The following is a 17,870-nucleotide window of genomic DNA, read 5'->3' on the forward strand; positions in this document are numbered from 1 at the left end:
ATTTCTACAGTTTAGGTATTAAGCTGGAAACCTTCGAGCACCTCTAAGTACCTCTTCGCGCAAGTTTGTTGATTTTCCAATATCTATCGAACAAACTCAATTTCCCGTGTAAGATTTTGCTTTTTCCAACAGAACATAAATTCTTATCGTTATAACTAATGACGAAGGGTTCTTTTTGTTCTCAACGACCCACGGAAAAAATTATCCAGTATATAGATGATCGCATGTATTACGTGTCAGTGTTGCGCGGAAACTGGTAGCTTTCGTAACAGTAGCATGATTAGCTTGTGAAAGATCAATTGGCGCACGAGTCGGAGAAAAAACCTGAAGGTAGTGGGGTAGGGGTTGAAGCGTTCTCCTCCTTTCTTGGGTCTCTGTTTTGTTCTGTTTGTCACTCATTTTCGTTCCCAGAGCTTCTCTCGCTCCAAGATTCCAGGCTCCTCCCGGACTCTCTCGGAAGGCAAGCGACTTCTTCGTTGGCGAAAGCTCATATTAATCCAAACATCAATGTACAGTTGAACCCGTACACAAGGACTTCCTCTATTTGAGTTAAACGGGACGTGCCGTTGAATAGGATGTTCGTGTTTTGATAAATTCCGGAAAGAGCGTGTTCAACTACTGCTGTCACCTTTAACCCTCTCGTTCCTTTTTGATCTCAAAGTACGTGCTTTAGTATTTTTCCAGTTTGTTGTTTTCTCAGAGATAACATCCCTAAAATAGTAACTGGGCTCACTAGCGTTAAATTACATTCCATGTTATTAACGGAAGCGTCTTTAAAACTGAGCCCATACCATCGCGGAACCAGTTACGAAACAAGGTCATACCACACAGACGTGAAGTACCACTGTTATAAAGTGTTGATTTCAGTTTAACTCTTCAGAGCATGGTAGAGTTTGTGTATTTTACTGCTTTGTTGATGCTGTGTGGAACAGGGGAATCATTGGAAACCACTACCAGCCCTCAACAACAAAATACTGGCGATACCAAGGACTTATGTGAGGTACAAAGTAGAATATCAATTGCCTTTTTTTAAAGAAAATCAATCTGTTGGACATGATATGTCAAATTCTCATTTCTATCAGCTCAGTTTTGGATTGAAGGAAAAAGGCTTAAGTTTTTAGTTCAAATCGAGGCTGAGCTCTCAGATAAGTTAGAGAAAGCGATATAAGAATATTGTTTTTAAAGTCATAGTAAATTCTCTCAAGTAATGTTAATGATCTCAGTGTTGCTCCCAGTAAGAGTCGGCTTCACAAACAAACATCATCGTTATACAAGAATTAGAGGAACATATTTGACCTGATTAAGAAATGGATATCCAGTGACTATTGTCTCAAAATTGACGGAATTTGTCAAAGCAGACCACAAGTCCACTAACAGAGTGATTGGCTAATACAGTAAGAGACAAAAATGCCGATTGTTTTTTCATGCCACAATATCTATCGACATAAGAAACATTTTGTTCTGTTGTTGTTTAAATTTCACACTGTGTTTCTTAGTCTTAGCATTTGTTGCTTTCTTCTTAGAAATCCACATCATCCCATGGATTTCCGGGTAATCCAGGATCCAATGGCATGCCGGGAATGCCTGGTATTCTGGGGCCGCAAGGGCCGCAGGGAAGAGATGGAGTTAAAGGACAGACTGGTGTCAAGAGATCGCAAGGAATTATGGGACAAAAGGGAGGGAAAGGAAATGAAGGACCTCGTGGAAAGAGCGGACCGCCAGGAATAATGGGAATAAAAGGAGAGCGCGGAACTGTGGGCGATCAAGGAATTAAAAGGCGATAAGGGAGAGAAAGGAGAAAGCGTGACAAGTCCTTCTAGTGCAGTGCCACAGACCAACTGGAAACAATGTGTGTGGAAAGCTACTGATAGTCGAGATAGCGGTAAGATCAAGGTAAGAGAGAAATGTTCTGATCGCCAATGGTTATTGGCAAACTGAAATTGCTTTTGTTACCTAATGTAAGTTAAACTTCAGATTCAGCATTCGACAAGGATTTATGTGACTGGAAATCAGAAGTTTATTATCCAAATGTTGAGTATATGCTGTTATTAACCGTAGTATTTTATCAACTGGTTGCGCATCACGGTGACGAATGTGATATTACATCTTTTCCATAATAAGAAGCGGAGTGGTGACTTGGGTACTCGAGTGCTGAGCATGCATTCTTATTTATTCTTTTATCAGTATTCAGCAAGACAAGTGTGACATAAGAATCTTTGCTGCGAAGTCTACATTCTGCGTCAGGGTGAATCGTCAAAAACTGAGAACCTTCACACTATCATAACAGATACACTGTTTCAGTCCAAAATTAAGTCGAAGCCCAGGTTAATGAACTTCGGTATTGAAGGTTCTTTTTGAGGAGATTTCACCGCATTTGATAACGCCTAATTTTTTTTTTTTTTGAGGTAATAGATAGTTTCATATTAAGGAACATCATTGAACAAGCAAACGAGTGGCAGGCAAGCTTATATATTAACTTCATAGACTTTGAAAAAGCATTTGATTCCATCCACCGTGAAAGTCTATGGTTAATTATGCGGAAATATGGAATCCCGAACAAGATAGTAAGGATGGTAAAAGTGTTCTATGAAGACTTCAATTGTGCTGTAGAAGATCAGGCAGAAGCATGTGAGTGGTTCAACATCAAAACAGGCGTCAAGCAAGGATGCAATATGTCTGGATTTCTATTCTTGATAGCTATGGATTGGATTATGAGAAGGACTATAGGAAAAGGAGAAAACGGAATAGGGTGGAACTTTACATCTAAACTCGATGATCTAGATTTTGCAGATGATGTGGCGCTGTTGTCTTCTACTAAACAGCATATACAGAACAAGACTACTAGAATGAATGAGGAAGCAAGACGGGTCGGGCTGAAAATCAACAAAGGAAAGACAAAGGTGATGAGGATCAACGGGAAGAGTCAGGAGAAGGCTGCAGTAGATGGGCAAGATATCGGCGAAATTGAGGAGTTTAATTATCTGGGGGCTACCATTTGTAAGGAGGGAGGAGGAATGAAAGATCTGAAAAACAGGCTGTCCAAGGCGAGAGGCACATTTGCCAGACTCAAAAGAATATGGAACTCAAGGAACATCATGAAGAGGACCAAGCTTAGACTGTTTAAAACCTTAGTTGTACCGGTGCTACTGTATGGATGTGAGACATGGAAGATGAACATGGGATATGACCAACGAATAGATGTGTTTCACAACAAATGCCTCAGGAGGATTCTCAAAATAAAATGGCAAGATCACGTTACCACTAGAGAGCTCCTTGAGAAAGCAGAGACGAAGTTCCTTAGTGAAGAGGTTAAGAGGAGAAGATGGAAGATGATAGGGCATGTCCTACGACAAAACAGAAACAGCCATACCAACATAGCCCTATCATGGACACCTGAAGGCGAAGAACAGTTGAGAGAGAGAGGAACAGCGCAGGATGGCGTACATGGGATGAGGCAAGAGCTGCTGCAGCCAACAGAGAAAATTGGAGGCATTCTGTGGAGACCTTATGTGCCACGAGGCACAAAGAAGCTAAGTGAAGTGAAGTGAATAGATACAGTTTTAGAAGTGCTTCATGATTCCACGGAGGTGTCACAACTAAAATAAGATGAAAAAGTGACGTGAGTTTTCTAAGCTAATTGTTTAGCGTAGTAATGCAAAACTTTTCGACACTTAAGTAAAACCGCTCAATGGAAGCTTTATATAATTTATTTGTAGCTTTTTCCACGGATGCGTTCAATCAGGTGGGTCGTAGCCCAAAAACACAGCGGAGCGACGAAACGAGAGAGTCTTGCTGCCATTCCGCACCGCGCTTCTCCCCTATTCTTTCGGTTTTGCCCCTACTAACTGAATGCCGAAAAGAAGCTAATTTAATTGTGACTCTCCTATTGATTTCTATTCGCAGTTTCCTAAACAAAACTGACTCATTTTTTTGGGACTCATTACACTTTTTTAGTTTCATTTTGTATTTTGCCATTTTAAAAATCAATTTCGGGTGGTAGCATTAACGGGGTAAATTTAAAAAGAAAATGAAGGTAGCCCTCGATGGCATTATAACGAGATTAATTAGCCATGGTTACACCACATGATTTTCATAGCATGCGTCGAAATTTGTGGTTTTTCATTGATACGTGTACATTTTTGCAAATTAACAAAAAAATTGTGAGCCTGAAAAAGTGATCTGAAAATGCATCCGTTGTCATCCTACTTATTTGCCATGATTCAAATTAGAATGCGGCGGAAAAGTATATCGACGAGGGATTAAAGCACAAATATCTCTCTGTCATTCTTGTTTATTAATCATCCGAGAGACTTACCCAGGTATACATCGTAATGTGTAATTAAAATTACAGTAATAAAAGCTCTGGATCATTATACGAAGTGAAAACCACATTTTTCTTAAACTTCAGTTAACTTTCCCGAAATAAAACATGTTACTCGTCAAAAGCTAAGTTTCCCGAGGCCAATTTTCCATAGGTAAAATCGCCTCTTCTGACTACGGAGTGTCCTTAGTTCCTTGGCAAAAGGCGATGTATAAAATAAATTATCATCATTACCGTTAATCAGAATGAGGAAGAGTCCTTTTTGTTCTCAAAGGTGGCATTTACCTAAGACGAATGATGTGTCTCAGACGCACAATGCGTCGAACATTAAGTGTGTTTAGGTAAATAAGAGAGGCATAAAACTCCTGTTCTTGTGAGAGAGACCGTTGGTCGCTTTATTACAAATTGAGCAGATTCCCAATTCAATCAAGTTGGTTTGTTTTATTTGCCTCGTATTTTTAAACTAGAAGAATTATTCGTGTTAGAAGTATAACGTCTCTGTTTCATGCGTCTTCCAGACGCATAAAGTTGTTCAGAGTTCATCTGACGTTTACTGCGCCTTCCAATAACATGCAGACTCTAAAATTCAAAGCTCAACCGATAAATGCGTTTTTCGCTGCCGTAAATCAAATGTTCGGCGACTCCTCCCAGCGTCCTTCTATGTTGTCTGAACGGTGCTCAACGATTTGATTTGATTACCGCGCGCTCGGGAGTAGTCGGAAGCTGGGAGAAGTCGCCGAACATTTGCTCGACGGTAGCGAAAAACGCATTTGTCGGTTGAGCTTTGAATTTTAGAGTCTGCATGTTATGAAAGGCGCAGTAATGCGGCCTATTTTCGTGTTAACTAAACGCATTATTTGTCTAAAACGCTTTATTCCCAGTCTTCTTAGGTAAATGCGGCCAACACGCCTACCATTTTTGAAAAACTTCAGTTTAATCGCAGATATCACGTGTTTTCTGAAAATCCTATAGCCTTCGTAGCAGTGGTTTGAGTGGTATATTTACCAAACGCATTATACGTCTAGGACGCATTTTTAGTTTTTCTAGGTAAATACGGCCAATGCACCTATATGTTTTTAAAATTCGATTTATGGAGGCGGCTTGGCGTATTGATTAGGGAGCTGGATTTGATATCCGGCGGTCTCGGGTTTCCCTCCCTGTCACCAGATGGATTTGTGTTCGGTGGTCCCGAATTCAACTCCTCCACATCTTGTAAATAGCCAACTGGTCAGCCTCCAACCACTTGGGATATCAAACAAGTTTCAGTTCTTTTTACAATATTTATTTCTTTATTTATAGTGTTCAATTAGCACAGCATGCAGTGTTAAGTACCATGAAACTGAGAGAAAGTGAAATATCTAGCTATTTATTCTTACTTCGTGTTTCGTCGGAAATCTTATAGCCTTCGTTGTATCAGTGGTTTCCTTTTCGAGAGCATGAGCAGCTTGTAAACGACTGAGACACGACGCAAACAAGAAAACTTGAAAAAAAAAAAAAAAAAAAAAAAAATACGCGGAGTGGGGTAGGGAATAAGAGCGCTCTCTTCTGCCTCATCTCGTAATTTTTGTTCCGTTCTTTCACCCCTTATTGTTGCCAGAGCCTCTCATTCTCAGATTCCACGCGCCTCTTTTGTTCCAAGAGAGCAAGCGATTGCTTCGCTGACTAAAACTAACACAAAGATTAACATTAAATCCTTACACAGGGAAGTCCTTTATTTGAGTTAAACGGAACGTGTCGTTGAATGGCATGTTCGTGTTCTAGTAAATTCTGGAAAGCGTGTGTTCAACGATAGCTGTCACCTTTAGCCCTCTCGGTCCATTTCCATCTCAACGTATGTGTGTTGGTATTTTTCCAATTTGTTGTTTCCTCAGAGATGACAGCCCTAAAATAGAACATCTGGCAATGCTTTTACCCTACGTCAGCGGTGCATTTACTAATTTGATAAAGGTGTGTTCATTGCATATATGAACAAAGGAAATCTGTTCTCTACATTTCAATGCTGGAATGTATATAGGACGCATTGGGATATTAAACAAGTTTCAGTTCTTTTTACAATATTTATTTATTTATTTATTTATTTATTTATTTATAGTGTTCAAGTAGCACAGCGTGTGTTCAACGATAGCTGTCACCTTTAACCCTCTCGCTCCATTTCCATCTCAACGTATGTGTGTTTTTCCAATTTGTTGTTTCCTCAGAGATAGGTAAAGGTAAAGTCTGCATGCGAGCCAAGTGGCCCATCAGGCCGGAGCTTATCCCGGTTTCTGTAGCATGAAGCGACTAGGAGTATTTCTACTTCCCCCCCCTGGATGGGATGCTAGTCCATCGCAGGGTTACCCCCAGCCTTAAGTTCGCCGGTACCCATTTATACACCTGGGTGGAGAGAGGCACTGTGAGAGTAAAGTGTCTTGCCCAAGAACACAACACAATGTCCCCGGCCAGGGCTGGAACCCGGACCGCTCGATCTGGAGACGAGCGCACTAAGCATGAGGCCACCGCGCCTCCTAAGAGATAACAGCCCTAAAACAGAACATCTGGCAATGCATTTACTAAACTGATTAAGGTGTGCTCATTACATATATGAACAAAGGAAATCTGTTCTCTACATTTCAATGCTGGAATATATATCTGATGCATGTTCAGAAACAAAACTAATCATTAGGGTTGAAAACATCCATAGTGAATTAAGTCGTTACGGTAATATCAAAGCGTTCCGCTACTAATTACTTTTTAACAAAGTTCTTATCTCTGCTGAAAACAGTGCAAAGCTTTTGTGTATTTCTTAGTTCTGTACTTTATCTTTGCAATTGAGTTGAAGACACAAGTCGTGGTAATTAATATAATACTGTTTGAAAACTATTTTTAGAAATCACTGACTTCTGTCAGGGGAGAAATGTTAACCATAGTGGGCAATTCAATCTCACCTGGTTTCTTTGAACTGACGTTGTATCCCAAAACATTTTTTTTTAAAAACTAGTTCCTATGAACTTTACTTAATATACTCTCTGTTTGACGCTTTAGATTTTCTGCAATTCTCTCGAAGTCCTCTTTCTGACCCTGTCGCGGAAAATAGAAAAAGTGAACGCATAAACATTCCCGATTCTCAATATCATTTTACGCACCATCCATATGAAATAAGTACTCCATTCATGCCCAAATAAAAATCCTCTTCCCGCTCAAAATAGTTGCAAAATACAACCTCGTTATGTAGTGCAAACGGTAAAATCTAAGCTACTCTTCTTTTACTGTAACTCTTGAATTACGGAGTAACCAAAGTCCCTCCAAAAGAAGGAGACAGGAGGTAACTCCGCACGCGTGTTGACAGCAAATGTTAGCTCAACACTAAGGCTGCTGGTGGTTATGTTATTAGAGGTCTCCTTATGTCTTACCTTGATTAAAATCTACTTACCGGGTTATAACCTCCACAAACCATCATGGAACCAGTTACGAAACGAGTTCATACCACACAGACGTGAAGTTCTACTGTTATAAGGTGTTGATATTTTTAACTCTTTAAGCATGACACAGTCTGTGTAGTTTGCTGCTTTGTTGGTGTTGTGTGGAACAGGGGACTCACTGAAAATCACTACCAACCCTCAACAACAAAATACCGGCGATACCAAGGACTTATGTGAGGTACAAAGTTGAAAATAAATTGCCTCTTTTACGGAAAATCTATCTGTTGAATATGAGATGTAAAGATCTTTTGCACGATTTGCAGTATCTCTCATTTGTAGGAGTTCAGTTTCTGATTGAAACATAAAAGGCATATGTCTCCGGTCCCAAATTGAGGCTGATTACTCAAATAAGAAGTTAGAGAAAGCGATATAAGAATGTTTGCTTCCCAAGTCATAGTAAATTCTCTCAAGGAATGTTAATGATCCTCGTTTTGCTCTCAGTAAGAGTCGGCTTCACAAACAAACAAACATTGTTGTGCAAGAATTAGAGGAACATATTTGACTTGATTAAGAGAGGTGCAGGGTGACACTCAATATGTCTGATGTAGATATCAACAAGGTGACCGTTGTCTCTAAATTGAGGGGATTTGTTCTTGTCAAAGCAAATCTACAAGGCCACAATTCAAATGACAGACACTCTGACACTGAAATAACAAGTGAATGGTACCGCAAAAATGCAGATTGTGTTTCATGCTGAAATCTATATGGACATAAGCAGATATTAGAAACTTAAGAGTCCTCATGGGCCCGATGAGAATGAGCGAGTGAGTGAGTGAGTGAGTGATATAAGAAACATTTTGTTCTCGTGTTGTTTAAGTTAAGAATTGTGCATTTTTTGCTTTCTTCTTAGAAATAACTCAGATAAATTTCTTCAAAGAAGTATCTGTGTCGCTCCCAGTAAGAGTCTGCTTCACAAACGAACAAACATCATTGTCATGTGAGAATTAGAGAAAAGTATTTGACCGATTAAGAAATAGATATCCAGTGACTATTGTCTCAAAATAGACAGGACTTTTTTCTTGTCAAAGCAGACCCACAAGGCCACAAGTCTAATAACAGACACGAATGATATCGCTAAAGCAGTAAGAAACAAAAATGCAGATTGTTTTTCAGGCCACGATAATTATCTATCAACATTTTGTTCTCGTGTTGTTTAAGTTGCACACTGTGTTTCTTAGTCCGATAAATGCATTTTTTCCCATGGATTCCCGGGTATTCCAGGAGCCGACGGAATGCTGGGAATGCCTGGCATTAGGGGGTTGCAAGGAAAGAAGTGAAGAGATGGAGTTAAAGGACAGACTGGTGACAAGGGTTCGCAAGGAATGCTGGGATCAAAGGTAGAGAAAGGAACTAAAAGGGCTCGTGGAAAGAGCGAACCGCAAGGAATGATGGGAATAAAAGGACCGCAGGGAACAGATGGAGTAAAAGGACAGGCTGGCGGCAAAGGTTCGCAAGGGATGCTGGGACCAAAGGGAAAGGAAGGAAATGAAGGGCCTCGTGGAAAGGGCGGACTGCCAGGGATGATGGGAATACAAGGACCGCAGGGAACAGATGGAGTAAAAGGACAGGCTGGCGACAAGGGATCGGAAGGAATGCTTGGACAAAAGGGAGAGAAAGGAAATGAAGGACCTCGTGGAAAGAGCGGACCGCCAGGGATAATGGGAATAAAAGGAGCGCGTGGAATGGTGGGAGATCAAGCAATAAAAGGCGATAAGGGAGAGAAAGGAGAGAGCGTGACAAGGCCTTCTAGTGCAGTGCCACAAACCAACTGGAAACAATGTGTGTGGAAGCCTGCTGATAGTCGAGATAGCGGTAAGATCAAGGTAAGAGAGAAATGTTCTGATTGGATTTGGTGCTTTCAGCAAAATTTCTTTTATCGCCTAATGAAAGATAAAGTTCAGATTCAGAATTCCACTAGGATTCATTTGAATGGGAATTAAAATTATATTATCCAAAGCCTGAGTGTTTCGTACCGGATTGACGAAAGTGATATTACATCTGTCAGATGATAAGAAATGAAGCAGTGACTTGCTTACCCGAGTACTGAGCACGTATTATCATTTAGTTTTTTATTATTGCTTTGCAAGACAAGTGTGACTTAAGGTCATTCCCCAGTATTGCATTGCGCATCCCTACTGCGCATAATTTCACGCGTGATTAGCGCGGGCGCATTAAAAAATGGCGGCTTTGTTTTTTTGCGGCTGGACCTCGCCATAGAGGTAAATCGTCATTTTCTCGAAAACGAGTACGGTTACCTATCATTTTTTTCCGTTGTGTTGAATCGAGTAATAAATTTCTCTATGTAAAATAAATATGGGCCAATTCTCAGTGTTGAGCAAGAAACAATCGTCGGAAACGTGATTTTAGCAAGCAATCTTGACTACAATCACGGTGCTATTGTAAGGATTTATATGGTATAATCAAGGTGCTGTTGCTCCTAAACGAACATGGGGATCCCTCATTTTTATTTCCAAGTTTAAGTTGCTACAATATAAACAGTCAATAGGCAAAGTTTGACAAAAATCTCAGTGCCGGTTCTATTTCAGTGGAATGACCTTAAGAAACTTGTAGCTCCACTTTGCACACCATTGGGTCCTTAGATCTAGCATCTGGTTAAAGGTCATCGGGTCGAATCCCTTTGAGCACTTGAAACCGAAGCATTTTTCCTCTGTAAAATTAGAGGGTCAAGGCTCTACATTATTCATATTGTCGGCAGCTTCTGTTATTTATTTCTCTACTTTGTACTCAACGTCACGCTTTTGGAAAATCGCACGGACTGAATTTCGAGCTTTGCAAAGTCAAGAAACCGTGAATATCCTTCTTATATAAAGTTCGGGTGACACGATAAAATGCTCAAACTAAACTTGGGAAGATTTCATGGTATTTATTTCGCGTAAGTCTTTAAGACGTTTTAATAGGCCCTGTTTTACCGTGTTGCGACCATGGTGCCTGTACAGTTGACGTCTGCTTAGTTTTGTCCTTCTCCTCTCCCCATGATTTATGTTTGAACATAGCTGAACATAGCAAAATGATAACTGCAAAATAGTTTGAAAGAATTATTACAGTAGGTATTGTTTACCTGTCAATAAATGTAATAAATTAAACCAGAAATATGTGTTCCTGACAGTAAGACATGCGTAAACCAGGAGCATGATCCCTCTCTTCTAATATAAACCTTGTATAAAGTATAACCATAATGAATAAAATAACATTGCCCTGTTGTTAAACTAACGAAATGCACTGCAGGGGTAACTGACACTTTCACCTACGAGATCATCAACTGATGATCTGTATTCATGATACAAATTACGTCATTGCACATGTGATATATTTTATTCAGTTATAAATATTAACCTCTTTTACTTTCTTTTGTTCCAGGACTGTTCGTTTAATAAGTTGCAGTCTGATACAGCGATCAAAGTCTCATTCCAGGGAAATATGAGAGTCCTGGGCACTTCCAAATGTAACCGGTGGTTCTTTAAGTTGGTAACGAATGCAGTGGACCAATGACAATCGAAGCTGTTGTGTACAATTGGTGGTCATCATCTGCTAAGAATCCCAATCTGCTTCATCGTCGATTATTTGAGAGATACTGTGAAAACATTCCACAGGGCACGGTTAGAGTGGAAATATGGGTAGGACAGTGTCCTGGCGATACTTTGGGTGACGCTTTCACTGGATCGCGATCAGTGTCCCGGATAATGATCGAGGAAGTATCTAGGCCCCAGTCCTAATTAATCAGTTCTCATTACCGGGATTGTCGCTACTTAAGCTTATGCTTATTAAAAGCTATTGTAGTGAGAATTGACATTTTTGTGTGTTTTTAATGAAACTGTCTCAGCTGAAAGAATGGGTAAAAATAAGGCCACAAATGTGATCAGTCTAGCATAAACATTTTCTAAATAAGAATATCAAGAAACTTCACGAAACGTAATCTACTTTGCACTTGCGCTTTTTTTAATTAATGATGCGAAACTAATTATATTTCATAGTACTGCCATGTAATACCATTAGAATAAATTCTAAGTCGAGCAATTCAAATGTGTGATGACTACTCTACAGACTGCAGTCGCATTTCATTGATGACTAAACAGTGTTTTTTTCTCAATTGCAATGTTCCATGTTACCGTATCAGTAATTACTTACCATCAAATTTCCATATGGTTAATTTTTCTGCTATTGGTAAGACTAGGTTGTGTAATAAGAAATGAAATGATAAAGTAGGTTTTTACCACAATTGCTACTAATCTCGCAATCTGATTGGCTAATTTGCCGTTGTCGATAAGAGGCTAGACAACGGTGCTCGCGTCAATGTGTCACGCAGTGCCTTTTATTAGCTCGCGCTCTGAAAAAACATTTTCTTTTACGTTGATATTGTGGTTAAACACAAATCGAAATGTGGTTTAGCCTAGTCTGTACTCTTATCGACAACTATACGAGTCATCAAATTAAAGTGTTCAAAATTTGTTGCGTGAGTCCACAACATTTTGACCACTTTGATGACGCGTATCGTTGTCGATAAGAGTACAGACCACGCTAAACCACATTCGATTTATGTGCAACACTTTGTAACTTACTATACTGTGTCTATGAAAATAGCATTAAGAAACAATACTGCATTTGAAACTTAATTTAATCGTATTACAGTGCGACTAACTGAACCAGGCTACCTAGAAGAAAACTAACCAATCAAAACATAAACTCAGAGGCAATGGACTGGTAGCTACTTGTGACGAGAAAGAACGCTGTGATTGACGTGAAAATATATACAGTATCGACTTCTCTACGTTATATACACTCTGAAGGATTCAGTCCTTGGCGGCAAATTATCATAATTATAGATCTCGCACAAAAATGTTAGCTTAAGAGACCAATCCCTTATGACGTCCCGGGGGGTAGGTTGTTTAAAAAAAGTGTTGTGTTTCAAAACTTAACCCCCAGAAAGTATTTTCAGATACAAATTATATCCCTCTTCTCAATTCCTATTTGAAAAATGTCCCCCCTCCTGACAAGGCCATAATTCTCTCCTTCGCATACTATCGTTCCCATATCTTTGCATTATCTCTTCATCGATGTTCATCACCTGAAGTTCTTCACGATCTCTTGCTCCAAAGGATGCCCTTTTGACTCGCTGGGATGTAATTAAACGTTATAAGATTCATTTAGGACCAGAATACCATTTACTTAAGTCTAGTTTGCAATAACATTTTAAAACAGCTTTGTTTTGTTGTATTTTGACACCTTGAAACTTTACCCGAAATTTTCTCGAAAACTCTCATATAATTTTTTTTTTTTTAAATTTTGTCATCGTTTAGACAACTATGTCAGCTTTTAGATCTTGAAGTCGAATTTCCAAAATTATCCTTTGATGATAAGGTATTCGGTTGCATGTAAAATGGGATGTCACGTTGTGACGTTGCTAAGGTAACTCAGATCTTGGTAAACTAACCTTATTTGAAACTTTCATCCTTTTCTAGTACCCCAGTAACGTTTGATTTTCTGAAGGATTGATTATAGTGGTGCTCTAGTCGCTCAAAGTTAATCAGTACCGTTAAATTAACAAATCCGACCGAGCCACCTTTAACTGATGCAACCTTAATTTCTCAACTCCAGAAGATAAATACATCAGTTGGGATGGCGGTGACATGACGGGTGCACGCCCAATTCGAAAGGAAGCATGTACTCTGATCAAGTCATTTGCTAACCCCAAGAAAGAAACTGCCGAATGTCAGGACAACGTCCAGCGTGGGAAAAACGGGAGAAATAATCCCTCGAGTTTGCATTCGAATTCGAGTTGGACATCGAGTGGGGTGTCGAGATGAAGATCGAGTTGGATTTCGAGTTGAAGATCGAGTTGGACTTCGAGTTTAAATTTGACAAGAGATAGGCGTAGAACCAAACCAACCAAATTAGCTTTTCTGGCTTTGTAGCCTGGCAGCAGTAAATTGTTTTGTTTTGTTTTGTTTTGCGTTTTTGTTTTTTTGTTTTTTTTTCCAGCAGTTTCTTTAAAAAAGGTTATAAGAAATCTATTGAAACAATATATTTATTCTTCTTTCTTTACCTAAAAATATTCAGATACAGGATAAGAAACAACCTGCCGTCCACTTAAACTAAAATGATATACATACCCCTCCGTTATAGGGGAATCTAAAATTTCCACGACGGGCGGCCTGGAAAGAAAAATAAAAAGGGAAAGCGTTAGTGGAAGCGAAAGAAAATCAAGAAAAATTTATTAATTTGCATGGACTTTTTCAGGAATGATTATATTTATTCTGCGCTTTGAAGGATGTTTTATCTTGGACAGAATAAAGAGAGAAATGGCTACCCCCTCTCAACAAACCAATGATGAATACGCACTCGAGCAAAAACGCGGCTTTTTCCCATCTTTGAAATTGGTGGGGGGAGGTAAATTTGTAAAAGCTAAAAAAAGCTAGTCCTACCATAGAGATATAGGAATGTGAAGAATTTAACAAACGACCAGTTGCGTATTAAGTTTCGAACTGAATTGATCTGAGTTTGAGAATTGAGAATCATTTTGAATTGAATTGGATTGAATTGATCGGGAGCTATTGAAAGTGTATGTGTATGGATACAAAAATATATCCCTGGCTAGCTAGGAACCACGCAGGCTGGAAAAGAAAATTCCAAATTTTTCATAACTTGACAGAAGACAGCTAAAAGCTAACCGCCAAGCCAAATCTTGGGGGTAATTAGAAATCTGACCAAGACCTTATCGTGGTTTTCGACGGAATCGACCGCATCTTTTTATGGGACTGAATCCGATGGCAAATACCTTTTTCGAAAATTGAATTTCACTCAATTTGTAAATCGCAACGTTAAAATACTAGTAGATGAAGTGATCTCTGTGATTGTTTCCTCGCTGAAAACAGAGGTATGTTTCGCCGTTAACTTGCATTTAAAAATAAATCTTTCAACTACAAGTCTTCACAAAGTAAATTAAACCTACCTTTCCATTGCTAATGCCACGATGGCCAGCAAGCAGGCTAATGACAGGACCTCAGATCATACCATTGTTTCCAGGATATGTGTCAGTTCACACAAGATGACCACGTGGACAACGTTAGAGTCACACGTCACGCGTCACGCCACGGACACGAGATCGTTGGCTCATGGTTGGCATCTAAAATTTGCGGAAAAGTAACCCTTCGTTTATCGCAATCCTGATGATGGGGATGCTCATCAAGGGCTTCCCGCGCTTTTTTCCCCGAAAAGCGGTTCCAGAAGTATCTCGGCGGGTTATGTTGTTTTGCGAGCACCTCGCCTGCCTCCTCCTCCTCCAGTTTCTTTTTATTTTGTTATTTTTACTTTTTAATTGCATATTTTATTAGTTCACTCAAACTTTAACTCGAGTTCCAACTCGAACATTAACTCGAAGTCCAACTCGAACTCCAACTCCAACTCCAACTCGAATCCAAACTCGATGGGTCAAGATTCCCGGGAAAGACAGCACAAGTGACTAAAGACATTAGAAGATATAATTAAAAAGAAGGCTCTCTTTCCCTTGTAGGGAAAAGGACATGATGACGATGGAAATAAGCCAGGGTCTTAATTGTTCAAGGAAAGTCAGGTTAGACCTATCCAGAGAATTCAAAGTGGTTAATCAGTCTGGCTAAATGATGTTCCTCAATTTTCGGTTAAATGGTCGCTTTTCGGAAATTCAACAATTTTCGTATTTTCTGGAAAATTTCCCAGGAAATTTCCATACCGTTTTTCCCCGTTTCGAAATTCGCGGAAAGCGTCCCTAGTTTACCCAAATGAAGCGAACAATGAAAGCCAAGATGATCTGATTATTAACGGACCTTTGTTCAGACATGCTGTGCTTTTGTAGTAGTCCGGTGAACATGGCTTCTTTTAGAGTACAGTGTTTAAACTTTCCCAGCTCGCGTCGAAAATTGTGATTTTTCATTGATCCGTTTAAATTCTCGCAAATAATAAAACCCCGAAAAAAAATGACCTGAAAGTGAGTCAGTTATCACCCTTGTTATTCAACATGATTAAAGATAAGCGTCGAAGCAAAAGTAACGACGAGGAAGCAAAGCGCGAGTATCTCTCCGTCATTCTTGTTTATTCATCATCCGTGAGACTTACCCAGGTACGCAGTATGAACTTTAATTACAGTAATCAAAGCCCTGGACCATTATACGAGGTGAAAACCATATTGCTCTGAAACCTTTTTTAAATCTTGCAATTTTTACCCACTAAAAATCAGTCACTCGTGAAAAACTCAGTTTTCCTAGGCTAATTCAGGTAAAAAGGGACTCCTCTAATCAAAGTAAAGTGCCCTTGGTTCCTTAGCAAAAGGTGATGTATAAAATAAATTATCACCCTTATCATTGATGAAGAAGACTCATTTTTGTTCCACAACGGCTGAATTTACTTAAGAAGACGAATTTGTCTCAGACGCACAATGTGTCGAACATCAAGTGCGTCTAGGTAAATACCGGACGCATTAAACTTGTGTGTTGAAAAAACCTTCTTGTTCTTGTGAGAGAAACTGTTGGTAGTAATTATAAATTTTAGTTCAGCACTGAGATTTTCAATTCAGGAAAATTGGTCTGTTTTATGTGTCTAGTATTTAACTAGAAGAACTATACCACTGAGTCATGTCCGTGCAATGTGCCTTGTTGAGTTCGTCTGGCGTTTAATGCGACGTATTTTCCGTATTTATTACACGCATAATACGTCTAAGATGCATTATTCGGTAAATACGACCAATGTGCCATTTTTTTTTTGATTTAATTTAATTGCATGTATCACGCGTATTCCCTTGAAAATCGTATATCCTTCATAGCGGTGGTTTGCTCATCGAGAGCACGAGCAGGTTCTTGCACTCTAGGAAAGCAAGCGACTGCTTTGCTGACAAAAGCTCTCACAGGGAAGTCCTTTATTTGAGTTAAACAAGACGTGTCGTGGGATGGCATGTTCGTGTTTTAGTAAATTCTGGAATGCGTGTGTTCAACGATAGCTGTCACCTTTAACCCTCTCGTTCCATTTTCATCTCAGCGTACGTGTTTTGGTATTTTTCCAGTTTTGTTGTTCTTTGAGATAACAGCCCTAAAATAGAACATCTGGCAATGCTTTTACTCTACGCCAGCGGTGCATTTACTAACTTGACTGATCTATTTACTTAATTCATAATCAAAGAATCTGTTGTTTACATTTCAATGCTGGAATATATATCTGATGCATGATCAGAAAAAAAAAACACAAATATTAGGGTTGAACTGAACCATCCATAGTGAATTAAGTCATTACCGAAATATCAAAGCGTTCCACTGCTAGCTAGTTAGTTTTCTCTTGATAAAGTTCTTATCACTGCTGAAAACACTGCAATGCTTTTGTGTACTTCTCAGTTCTCTACTTTATCTTTGGAATTCAGTGTAAGACAGAAGACGTGGTAATACTGTTTGAAAACTATTGTGAGAAATCATTGACCTCTGAGGGAGAAGAAATTTTAACCTTAGTGAACAATTTAATCTCACCTGGTTTGTTGAATTGACATTGTATCCCAAAACATCTATTTTCAATTAGTTCTTATGACCCTCACTTAATATACTCTCTGTTTCACGTTTTGGCTGTTCTCCATTATTCTCTCCGAATCTTCTTTATCCTGTCGCAGAGACAAGAACAAGAGATCATATCAACTAAGTTAGAAAGTTAAGAAATTGGTTTAACTGTTAAGTTGGCTAGCGGAAAAAGCAACTGCACGAAGATTTCTGATTCTCGATATCATTTTGCACACCCTTCATTTGAAATGTGTGCCCCATTCATGTCCACTACCCGCTTAAAATAATGGTAAAATGATGCAACCTCGTTATGTAGGAAAAAGGATAAAATCTAAACTACTCTTCTTTTACTGTAACTCTTGAATTACGGAGTAATCAAAGTCCCTCCGAAAGAAGGGGACAGGAGGTAACTCCGCATGCGTGTTGACAGCTAATATTAGCTGAAGACTAAGCCTGTTGGCGGTTATGTTATTAGAGGTCACTTTATGTCTTACCTTGATTAAAGGCTTCTTACCGGGTTATAACCTCTGTTTTAAAAATAGCGTCTTATCTACGCTGACTGAC

The 17,870-nt window shown here is 39.3% G+C and overlaps 1 protein-coding gene and 2 pseudogenes across 3 annotated transcripts in view; all 3 read left to right on the forward strand.

Annotated features, from left to right (window-relative positions):
• The window catches only part of LOC145467435 (uncharacterized), a 267,594-nt pseudogene that overhangs the window by 53,848 nt on the left and 195,876 nt on the right, over window positions 1–17,870 (forward strand). The window lies entirely within an intron of this gene.
• LOC145468349 (uncharacterized) lies at window positions 884–11,530 on the forward strand (annotated as a pseudogene). The gene is made up of 3 exons (XR_014042180.1): window positions 884–1,000; window positions 1,524–1,893; window positions 11,158–11,530. The product of XR_014042180.1 is annotated as an uncharacterized LOC145468349 (transcript).
• On the forward strand, window positions 8,995–9,719 carry LOC145468629 (uncharacterized). Its single transcript, XM_081452349.1, has one exon. It carries the CDS (start codon window positions 9,102–9,104, stop codon window positions 9,717–9,719), a length of 618 nt encoding a protein of 205 aa, XP_081308475.1. The 5' UTR covers window positions 8,995–9,101.

This window comes from Orbicella franksi, chromosome 14, assembly GCF_964199315.1.
Source record: "Orbicella franksi chromosome 14, jaOrbFran1.1, whole genome shotgun sequence".
Classification (NCBI taxonomy): domain Eukaryota; kingdom Metazoa; phylum Cnidaria; class Anthozoa; order Scleractinia; family Merulinidae; genus Orbicella; species Orbicella franksi.

Bases quoted from the DNA above. Each gene is read 5' to 3' on its own strand.
- LOC145468629 (XM_081452349.1), top strand. From the start codon at position 9,102: ATGCTGGGATCAAAGGTAGAGAAAGGAACTAAAAGGGCTCGTGGAAAG.